Below are 12,112 nucleotides of genomic sequence, written 5' to 3' on the forward strand. Positions count from 1 at the left end.
CAAACCTGATCATTATCTTTTCAATTTGGCATTTCAGTGTATTCGAACCAGCACAAAATCTCACGTGATTTCTTTTTTTATTGTGAAAACAACAAAATAAGCAAAATTGGTGAAAAACAAAAATCGAAAAGCGTTATGTGATAAGGAAGAAGAGGTTTGGCCTTGCGTTACGAAGTGTGACAATTGGTAGGGAGAAGGTAGAAATTGGAGCGTTGCGTATACGTGAACGGTCACGGCCAGTGATTCTAGTTTGAGGGAAACTTCCCGCGGCGTAGGGAGATTTAAGAAATATTTTTTTTAAGTAGGGAAAAGGGATATTTTACAAATATGAGATAACATGTAGGGAAATTTAGCTTTTCAACAAATGTTATGTTACTAAACCAGGAGCGTCGTTTCAGACGCGCTTGAGGGGGCCAAAAGCACCCCAGACATAAGATTTTCCGGTTTTGTACTAGTATATAAGTAGACAATCGATCAAAGTATATGTATTTCTCAAACTCTTGGGGGGGGCAATTGCCCCTCCTGCCCCCCTAAATGACGCCCCTATACTAAACATTGCGGCAGTATGACGGAAGATGGTGTCATTCCGGAATCCCACACAAAATTTGACAAACTCTTTTTCCAAGTGTTCTTCCACCTGGCTTGACGATGTCATTATACAACATAATATTGAAGTAATAACAGATCAGAAGCACAAATCTATGTTGTGGAGATATTAGCACAGTATAATAATCCATACATACGCAATAACGATTTCTTTAAACAATTATATATATATTTCGTGAACCAAAATTAGGGAAATTTTATCTTAAAAGGGATTTTTTGCAATCCTGAGGGAAATTTTAATTTGAGAACTTAGTATCACTGCTCACAGCAACTTTCTGGTAACACTGACTGGTGATCACGTCTGCTAAATGTGAAAATTTTAAATTTCAAACTTTTTTTAAATGACAATGATTTAGTGAAGTAGGACTTATGAGCTGTTTTTCTATTTATTTATATTTGTTTGTCAGAGAATAATTATATCATTTTCAGGTACAAATATAGCATTTTACTCTAGCATTTTAATTTGTTTTCTTTGATAGCGATTTATGACTTTTATTATAGTGCGGGTAGGTTTTACTGATATACAAAATAATCTGACATGATATTAAACTCATAATACAACACAAACGTCTCATAATATTTGTTTATTTAAACACAAGATTAAATATCATAACTTTTGTACGAGAATATGTGTAGGTTCACCGGCTCGTTAACTTCTTGTTTATATCTCTCAGTATGATTTCGACTATAAGATATACATTTTTTTTTAGAAACAAAATTCATATATGGGATTGAGTATAGCCCGCTCCCCCCAGCTCCCAATGATATTTAACGAATCATAGTGATTCTAACGATTCATACTAGTTCATAATGAATCGGAATCGCATGTTATAAAGATTTAAGATGTAAATCTTGCGGTAAGAAAGCTTTAGTATAAGTAGTAGTAGTAGCTTTAGTAGCGGTAGTAGTAATAGTAGCAGTAGTAGTAGTAGTTAGTAGCAATAGTAGTAGTGGTGGTGGTAGTTAGTAGCAATAGTAGTAGGAACGGGTTAGAAGCCCCGCAGGGGTTGGTTTGGTTCTGTTCTCGATATAAGTAGTAGTAGTACTGACTTCCAGTTCCGGTGACAAAGAACTGGGGGGAGCGGGCTATACACAAGCCCATATATGTTTAGTTATTAATAAGATGTGTGATTAAGGTTCGCTGATTCATTTCCTTTGATACAGCTTACCATTTGAAATTGTAGGACGTGCAGTGTTAAGACATAATATTTGAAATAATCTACCATATAACTACAAATAAAATCTTGCTGCAGTTTGAGAATAGGTTCACAGAGATTCGTTTCTTCTAACCTGCAATTTTGGCAAAATTGGTTTTATAAAGAACGTGTGGAGGTCAAGTTTTGGCACACTACTCGTAGTAGTTAAAAACTTAGCTATAATTTTGTCAGTAATTTCCTACAAAAGATTTTCGTCCTACAAAAGATTTTCGCTGGGTATCGTAACATTACTCCACTTAGTATAGATTATATTCAAGGTTTCTACTAGAAGTAAGCGCTGAAAAATTACAATTCTTTTACAATTTGCGTATAGATGTAAAGTCCGGCTGTAAGGTGTAAATACTACAGTGCAAAACCAACCTGCGCTAGGCGGTCTCTAAAAATACGAATGCTATCTATCCGAATCAGAGCAGAGCGAAGATGGTAGAGACGCGCGGTTTGCTCCGAAAGAAGCAGGCGCATTAGTGACGGTGGTATACCGATACGCTTAAGTGAGGGTAGTAAAAACACGTAGGTTTGGTAATGATACTAGTTCCAATAATACTTGTCATGGTTTCAGAGTAGTAACGCTACAGTTGTAAACATAAAATATAGCATCTATATACTGTGCCGAAATACACCGCCAGTGGAATATAGTATCTAATAGTCATCTCTCATATAGGCATACTTATTTTATCCGTCTTAAAACACTTGTAATGATTTTACACAAGTAACCTTGCACTTGTGAAATACAGCTATGTTACTTTGTATTTAATTCTGGCACCTACAGAAATTGTTCCTTATGGGAAGGTTTTAAGAGTTTTGGTCCGCACACAACTGAATTTGGTTAATAGCCAGATAGGTTCATTTCTTTATCAAAGCTCAATACTTCAGTCACATAGTAATGCCGATTGAGCAATAGCGAGTTAAGGCTGGTTAGTAGCCAAGTGGTCTACGTTCTTTATTACCAGTCAATGGGAATGTGGACCAGTATTCTAGAACCCTGTTGTTCCTTATAAACATGTCTTTCCAGGCAGTGTATTGAATTTTACGTGAAGACTTCGCCCGCAAACCCCCAAATTTGCTCATTCTACGGCCTCACAACTCCTATTTCAGCTTTTGCTTCCATTCTTCGCACGCCAAAAATACGTTTATGGCATTATTCTTTGCGAAAAATTTGAACTTCTTCTTTCCTTAAAACACATTTTAATTTAAGTGAAATGATATAAACCCATACCGACCTAAGTGCTAACCTTGTTTAAAGATTAATTTCAAATGGTTAAGATGAGACTGACAGCCTTGAGACCATTTGTATATATTGAGAAACAAAATTAGGAATTGCCGCCTTCTCTCGTTAAAAATGGAATTTCCGGTATGTTGTAACATGTGCCCACTTGTTTTGAATCAGAAGTGCGCTGAAACATATCTTTAATTATTTTAAGTTAAAAAAAAAAAAAAAAAAAAAAAAAAAAAAAAAAAAAAATCCGAATACGAAATATTATGCTTCTAGACCTAAGGGATTTCGAGGTATGACCCTATTTTAACAATTGCAACCCTCACCTTTTCTTTTTCTTTTTTTTCCCTTGTAGGAAAATTTAAGAACGCTAAAATACTTTTTTACTTATTTTAAATGAAGTCTAGAAACCAGATTTCGTGTCTCTAACCTTGAAGAATGTCGAGATATGGTCTTCGTGTTGTAACGATTGTAACTCCAACTTTATTTCTTCGCTTCTAGGAAATCTATATATAAACGGGAAAACACGTGTGTAATTCTTTTAAATTGGCTGTTCATACCCAATCTCAAGTTTCTACGCTGCAGAGATTCGGAGGTATGGGCATATTAATATAACAGTTTTCACCGTTATTTCCCCCACCCTTCCTCGTCGAATTTCTAGAAATCCTTCCTTAGTGGTATTTTATGCTACGATTCCTATGCACTGTCAAAATTTCAAGTTTCTTGCTGAAGCTTTTTATTCTGGGCGTTGATCACTTACTCAGAAGTCTATATCGAGGTTAGCTTCTGTTTCCTCACATCACTACACATTTTATCCTATAACTCATATATTTTTCTCCTTAGTCGCAAAGTAATCTTGTCGATATGCTTGGTAAGATTTATTTCACTATCACCTTAAAGCATCGATTGTCTCACTAGCGTCATATATCGATTGCATTTTTTCACATTTCACGTAAACGAAAATTTCTGAAAAGGAAGAAGTAAATCATTTCAATCAGGGTTTGAAAAAAAACTTTTTTTTTTTTTTGAGAAGGCCAACCCACCTGGGACCATATGGGTATTTTTCGGTTTAATTGGGTTTTTTCGAAATATTTCAATGTCTTTGGGGTAAATGTGATTTATATATCAAGATTATCGTTGTTACAAGTTGCAAACATTTTTTATTCATTGCAGTTTTGAAAAAATTGAAGCCATTTTGAAATTTTACGTTTGATCGCCTCCAAAATATATGCAGCTAATTTAAAGAGTCTCTCGCTTCTAATCTGAAACTTTCAACGTAAAAGACCGAAAATTTTGCTTTGTAGCGTGGATACCCGCTAGTTTGAAAAAAAAAAAAAAAAAAGGCCGCCATTTTGAAATTGTACATTGGTATGCCGCCAAAATCTATACAGGAAATTTAGTATGTTTCGTGCTTGTACCCTGAAAATTTAAACTTAAAAGACGGAAAGTGGTACGCTGTTGTATGTGTAGTACAGGTAGACGAAGGAACAAATGTAGACCGAATCATCTCAGGAGCCTCAGTGACGTTCACCAAGTATGAGCACCAAATATATTAATTTAAAACAAAGACTGTTGAAGTTCACTTCCGATACTTTGTGCGTTCAATTACAGGAATTTCCCTAGCACTTGCTGCAAGCATAGCTTTTCAAATCTTGGGGGGGAGGTGTCGGATGAATCAAAATCCTCTTCCCGACAAAAGTTATATATACAAAGTTCTCTTATTTTCTTTAAGCACAGTTGACTAAAATCTGGGAAGGATGCGTCCCCCGACTCAACCGCTAACAACGTCCGTGTTGCAACACGGTTCTTTCCAAGAAAAGAAAAAAAAAAAAATTAAAACAACGATATAATACATGTTTTATAAACTAAATGTTTCGAAATGTCTTAAATGAAATTAAATATCTTCCAGCGTAAAATAAATAGTTTTATTGTTGAAGTATTCAGTTCCGATGCTTTTCGCGTTCAATTGGGGGAATTTCCCGAGCACTTCTTTCACGACTTTTTTCTTCTTCGAAAATGCAGCTTTTTTTATTGTACAGAAATTTATTGAAACTTCCACTAGTACAGAAGTTTGAATTGAGCAATGGAAATAGTAAGCGTTACGTAGTTTTAGGAACTCTAAGCATTAAACTTTTTAAATTTGACAAGAATTTTTACGCTATTGCTGATGTTGATTCTACGGAATGCTTATTTGAAGAGTACTAACAAATGACTGAACTAAAATTGTTGTTGGAAAACCAAATTTTACTGAAGAATACTTGTGTTACCATCAAAGGTAATCAAAGATAATGCTGATACTTTTACAAATGCACTACATATATACTGGTAGTACCTGCACCTATGGCCTTGAACCCGTCAAACGTATGAGATACAACGTCCCTCGGCATGGCCGAGTCGGTGAGCACACTATTCACAGAAAGTATTTTCTAAAATATAAAATTGCATATTTTGCTTCAAATAGGCTATAAACATAATCGATACATTAATTTGGTTTATAATTATCTTAAGCTAAGGGTTTTTTTTTTTTTTTTTTTTTAATCCGTTCTATGCATTCAGAATTTTATAAAGGTCTTATGTTAAATGTGGTTGTATCCCTTAATGTGAAAGCACCTAATTCGCCTAAGGAGAGTCCAAAATCTGATAAAAACCACTTTCGATGTGAGCACTTTAGTTGTACTAATAATATACTAACAAAAAGCTCAAAAACCCAGGTGGGTCCAACCCATAAAAATCCATCTGTTTTTTTCGGGCTGGGCCCACTTGGGCAAACCCTGACTTTAATACTACACAATGGTTCCATTGCATAGGATTCTATTGTTCATGTTTGTTCGCGATTTCTCCGCTTTTTGCTTTACAGGATTTCGCTTGTGCAGTACCCTTTCATTATAATATAACGCATTTCATCTGTAGATTCTCCAAATATTGGTTGTGGTGAACCTATTCTTCATCGTTGGAAACACCGTAGTCTAGTGTTCGTCCACCCAGCGTCGTGAAGCAAACTGGGGAGTCACGTGAGTCAAAGTTTCTAATGCGCCTGTTAGAGACAGACGACGCAGCACGCCGACTACTTGTTCATCATTAGGCTGCGCGTAGTTCAGCCGGTCGCTAACAGATGGCGTTGGAGCTGCTCAGCCCTCACAAAATGGGCTGTTACGCCGTTTTTTTTTTTATTTTTTTTATTTAGTACAATGGTTGTTTAAGGTTGACCAGGACTTTTATTTCTTCAGAGGAAACAGATAGCACGAGAAGCATCAAACTATATCAGCTTTTCAAAGTGTTCTCCGTGCGCGTCGAGGCAGCTCCCTGATTCCTTTGACGTAGAAAGAACTTGGTTGTTGTCGTAGCCACTGGAGGACATCGTTCCGCAGTGCTTCATCTGTCGTGAATTTCTTCCCTCCCAGATGGAGAAAAATGACATTTCCAGACAACATCCCAAGTCTTTTCTTGCGATTGGACTTTCGTACAGCACCACTGAACAATGTGCAGTAATACTTGGCATTAATTGTGGTCCCTTTGTTCAGGAAATCCACATCGATAACACCCTTCATGTCCCGGGAGACACTTACCATGATCTTTCCAGCGGACGACAGCTCCCCTCCTTCGCGAAACTGTTCACACCATTTGTACACTCTTGTCCGTGGGTTCGTTTGTTCACCATACTGTGCTTGTAATCTTCTGAAAATCTCAGCTGGTTTAACTTTCTCCTTCACAAGAAATGTCATTACACACCGCTGCTCCACAATCACACTGCTTGCCGCCATGTTAGCTGCAACTGCTGCGCATGCGCCAAATACATCATATCGTGCGCTAGTTACTCGAAAAGGAATACATTACGTCACCCGCAAGTTTCATCATGATCCAGCTATTCATCGAATATTTACGTACCAAAATCCCGGTCAACCTTGAACGACTCTTGTATTATTCATCGTTACAGTAGTTTTCTCTCGCGGGGTGGGGGTGGGGTCTCCTCTTAGTACTTTAAATGATTCATTCTATCAGCAGTTGCCTAACCCACTGGGAACTATAGGAGCGTGAAAGAACGATAACAGGCGAGTAATATAGAATTATGCTTTTGAAGCCACAGGGCGGGCTATATTTGTAGTGATAACCTGAAAATATCTTAAAACATGCACGTATAAGGCAGTGACGCCTAGATTATGATATTTATACTTTATTGCTATATTCATAGATTTATCTTAGAACTTTAGAAATTGATCATTTTTGTAAAGTAATGAGTTTTAATAAGTTAATGTACGAATTTTATGCATAATTCAATATTAAAAATTATAAATTCTTATCATAGTAAAGAAATCTTTGAACGATGCAAAAGATTTGATATTAGTGAACATCTCTAATCAGACAGGGAATAAGACAAAATGATCGTTTGAAATAATCCCGCACGTTGGGATAAGAATTTATAATTTTTAGAAATAATTTTATTGTGATATTTTGCTTTTATCTTCTTTCTTTACTTTCCTTCTCTCTCTCTCTCTCTCTCTTGTTGGAGTATTGTCAGTCTGCACGTTTTTAAAAGACATTTAAGAACCAACTGTTACATCTTGTATACGTCATTTTTTAGACTATATACAAATACATTCAGATTAAAGTATGGTATTGAATTATATAACATCAGATACAATTGCTTAAAATATGCCGTATCATACGAACACATAGTCAGTATATAGCTGTCTCATTAGGGAGCCTTTAATATAAAAGAATTTTTATGTTCAGTGTTGATAATATATAAAGTTTATTACGATAGGTTAGGTTCGGAGTGAATCGAAATGGCTGTGGAAGAACTGAAGTCCGAAGGTATAAAGAAGGAAGCTTTTACGTTGAAACCACCAAATAGAGATGGGTAAGTATTTTTAGCTGTTTTTATAGATAAATATTGTAAGGATTTCCACATTTAGCGTGTTACTTTTGCAAACACACGTCATAACTGTAAATACGTGTTATTGTTTAGAAACGCAGTTACAAGCAGACTATAGTAGGAGGATGCAAAATGAGACGAAACTAGCTCGGAAGAAACCGAAGATAAACGAACCTCCTAGAGGACCAGAGTATCAGTTCACGACTGATCGCTAATGTTATAATAGTTGCTCTTGAGCTCGCTATGGACAAAGGTTTGCCTAATGCTATTCCATCTCCGGAGGCTGCCGTGAGGAAAAAAGCTATCCTAAACGTAACTACCTCCCGAGGTTGCAATGAGCAAAGGAGGTTTGTTATAAACCGTTTTTCAAGGTCGCTGTGCACAGATGTAACTTCTTTAAGAAACAAACTGCGGAGGCTGTAATAAACAGAGGAATTCGTATACAAACCTAACTTATAAGCTTCTTCATCCGAAGCCACTTTTGTGTCTAAAGATACACTTAAAAATTTTTTTTATTTTGTATTTACAAAGAGTATTTATTGACTCTATCAAAAATATTTCTATATATGTACTCATAATGTTTCAGTTTGTTGTTATTAGTTCAGAAGTATGAACTACTGCGATTTATTATCTTTTGAGGAGAATCCAGAGCCATAATACAGGCTAGATAAGCGTTTCATGTTTGAAGAAGCAATAAAATGATTAGGGGAACCTATATTATGCTTTACTTTTAACAGAAATAGCGAAACGCAAATATAATTTTGATGACAATATTTTCTGTCTATTTAGTAATATTTTATACGCAAGTTCCTTTCATACAAATAAACTGAAATCAAATATTGTTTATTAGTAACACAATGTTATTTTATTTATTTTTATTTTATTATGACAGTTAAGTAAGTTTATAAGATAGAATGAAGTTATGCAAGCACATATTGCAATTATACCACAATGATGCTTAAGGATGACCGTTTAGTCATCTACGTCATCCTCAGTCCCTTCATCTGGAGCACCCTCAAGAATTGCTTATTTGCAAGTTTCAGGTGAGCTTCAGGACTTTCTTCTGTTTGTCTTTTTGAGTTTAAAGTCCAATTGAACATAGAAAATGTTTTCACAACTGAAGCAGATGATAAACTACTCTCACTCAAACGGGGCATTGACATGAAACCATTCAACTCTACATACTATAAACATTGTGAGACTTCGTAGTCATCAGTTTTTCCTCGCTGTGGCTCCCTTAATAGACTGTATTCATAAACTGTTTAAACGTGGTGCCATCTATCGGGTGGCCCATGTGAAATAACGTGGTTTAACTCGTCTCTATCAATGGTGTATTTGCTATCTTGTATCTGCAGTGAATGGTTCAAACTGAGAGTGTTTCTGATGTATTGAAAGCTAAATTCATTTGTTAAGTTTGAATATTCAGTCATGGTGTGGGATTTTTGCAGCAGTTATAGTGAGTGGTGAAGAACAAACTGTAGGTAGGCCAATATGAGTTGATTATTATTTGTGTCTTTAATCAAATTCACTTTGACACCATATTTTTTTTTTTCTTTTTGTTTGCAGTTAATTTGAGTTAATTGGTTTAATTTGGGACAACATGTAGTTGATAGCCATATAGGCTTATTAGTATTACGTTTAGGTAATTGGTATTATAAAACCTTTTGTATGTTAGTTGTAATCTTTCTAAATAAGAACCTCAAAATAATAAAATCAAATGATTTGATTGCTCCTTTATGGATATGAGTGCTACACTTGTAAAGGACGTTCATGAAGTTAGATGCTTTATAGTTTGCATAGTTCTGGTTTGAGGCTTTGTACATTTCTTGTTGTTGTTAAATATTTCATTTCGTTAAACATAAATTTTAACATTATTCTTGAAACGTCCGCTTAATTATATTATTTTGCTTGACCTACGTTCTACAACCACAAGCAGCTGCATAACCTATTCAACTGAGCATATAAGTCCTCTAATTTCCTTTCGAAGTCATATCAGGACGTTCAAATAAAGTACTTGGTTGACACCAAGCCGAGATACGTCAGAAATTTTTATTTTAAATTTTGCATTTTTATTTTAAGACTATTTTAAGTGTAAAACTTTAGTATAAATACGTGAAAAAACAAATTTTTACTCGGGTTTAACTTATCCATTGCGTGGTTTTTCATTGTTGATGGAAATAAAACTTTAAATCATAAATGTAACTCTTGATTAGAATAGTCAAACAATTAACCAGACACATAGAATTATACATAAAATAAAAGATTTTTTTACGTACCTTGCATTTAGACATTTAATTTGCCCTTATGTTTCGTTTCCTATGCCGGAAACATCTGAGGAAAAATCTGTTGAAGAAAATCGTGCTATTGAGCCACATTCTTGCGTAATTTATTTTCATTTCTTTATGTGATGAATACTTCGTTTCCATATGCACTGCAAAATCTTTAGATATTTATTTACTAATTTGTAACTTTATTTGGGCCGCGGCGGCTCAGTGGTAGAGCGTTTATCTCTGGTGTGTAGGGTTCCTGGTTCGATCCCAGCGCGCGCCAAGTGGACTTCGTGGTGGCGAAACATTGTATGTGTGGGTTTTCTCGGAGCTCTCCCGTTCCCTCTCCCTTTCTTCATTCCACCACTTCATTCATTTCTCATCATCATTGTCTTCTTTAGCCCACACGACTAGCCTGTGTAACCTTATTTAGATATAAGGGGAAATTGAATAAATGAACACAAAGTATGAAAAGAAACTTATTTTTAAGTTGATATGCAAATGCGTAAATCAAAATGAAAAACTGAAAAAAGTTAACCAGGTAGTTACTTTTCCAGGAATTATGCTTTTATGACTTTTTTCTTTTTTTAAGTATACTTATATAGGGTGCTAATGAACAATACCGACAAACTGTAAGAGGTGATTCCTCACATCAAAATAAGAGAAAACGTTCGTATGGGCCTATGGGGAAAAGTGCATAGTTTCAGAGCTAAGGCTATCCCAAATCACGAAAAAGCCAAATTTCAATAGGCCCTATTTCGAATTCCAAAACTGTGGATGGTGGTCCTTATCAGTGTAAAGGAATCCATGCATACACAATTCAAAGTGCATATTTCGTCAGTTTTTAATAGGTATACGGGGTACTTTATACAGGATGTAATTTCTCAGATATGCTCTCAATAGTTTTCAGATATACCCTGATTTCAAGGAGGGTCCAAGGTAGTAGAAGTACCACGAAGTAGTAGGTCCAAGGTACTTTGGCCTTTACAACAATGGACATCCAATGGTTCGGAGGGAAGTCGAAAGTGTTAGAAACCGGCAGCTACATTTTTTTTTGTGTGTGTGTGTGTGTGTGTGTGTGTGTGTGATGCGATGTATGCACGGTATATTTCACGTTTTCTCCACTTATAAGTGTGAAAGAAAACATCGCAGCATGTGTTTTCCCGAGTTCGAGAGACCATGCTGCTGACGATCCTTAACACTTCCGACATCGCGCCAAAGGATTCTGTATTCACTGCTAGCAAGGCTTATCGTTTGCCTACTTTGGACCAATCATAAAGTCATAGCATATCTCACAATTCGGTTGATGGCATGTCTGGGAATTTCATCCTGTATGGAATACTCTGTACATCCACTGCAAATTAATGAAAATTGCATTTTTGGATTGCGTATGCGTGACTTCCTTTACGCTGATAAGGACTGGAATTCGAAATAGGGCCTATTGAAATTTGGCTTTTTCGCGACTTTGGACAGCCCTAGCTCTGAAACAATGCACTTTTCCCCACAGGTCCATATGAACTTTTTCTTTTATGATGATGTAAGGAATCGTCTCTTACAGTTTATCGGTATAGTCCATTAACACCCTATATAAAATTACAATTAGAACTATAGGCACTATAGGGGGACATAGTGGCCCAGTGGTAGAGCTCTCACCTCTGTTACGATCCCCGCTCAAGTAGTTTGTGGTGAACAATGTCGTGTCCGTGGGTTTTATCTTGGTACTTCCGTTTCCTTCCGCATTCTCATTCCACTAATTCTTTCACTTTATTCATCATTCATCTCCATTAGCGTACGTGGCGTAAAACTAAAAGATTCATTTTTTTTAAATTTAAATCTAGGGGTCTTCAAGTAAGATAATTTACGCAGTGAGTGTTGAAGTCTTTCAAAACCGACGTCTATTTTTATTTGAGAAGCATTACTCTGGGTGGTCGGAAAG

The 12,112-nt window shown here is 35.9% G+C and overlaps 1 protein-coding gene across 2 annotated transcripts in view; it reads left to right on the top strand.

Moving 5' to 3' along the window:
• Positions 1-899: 899 nt before the first annotated feature.
• LOC145683077 (TBC1 domain family member 31-like) overlaps positions 900-12,112 on the top strand; it is a gene marked incomplete at its 3' end in the record, with an annotated part of 85,393 nt that continues 74,180 nt past the window's right edge. For both annotated transcript variants that reach the window (XM_081754438.1, XM_081754441.1), the window contains 2 exon segments: positions 900-1,035; positions 7,799-7,894. In XM_081754438.1, the coding sequence (XP_081610564.1) occupies positions 7,821-7,894 (74 nt within the window).

This window comes from Thermobia domestica, chromosome 1 (assembly GCF_964235325.1).
Source record: "Thermobia domestica chromosome 1, izTheDome1.hap1.1, whole genome shotgun sequence".
Lineage (NCBI taxonomy): Eukaryota > Metazoa > Arthropoda > Insecta > Zygentoma > Lepismatidae > Thermobia > Thermobia domestica.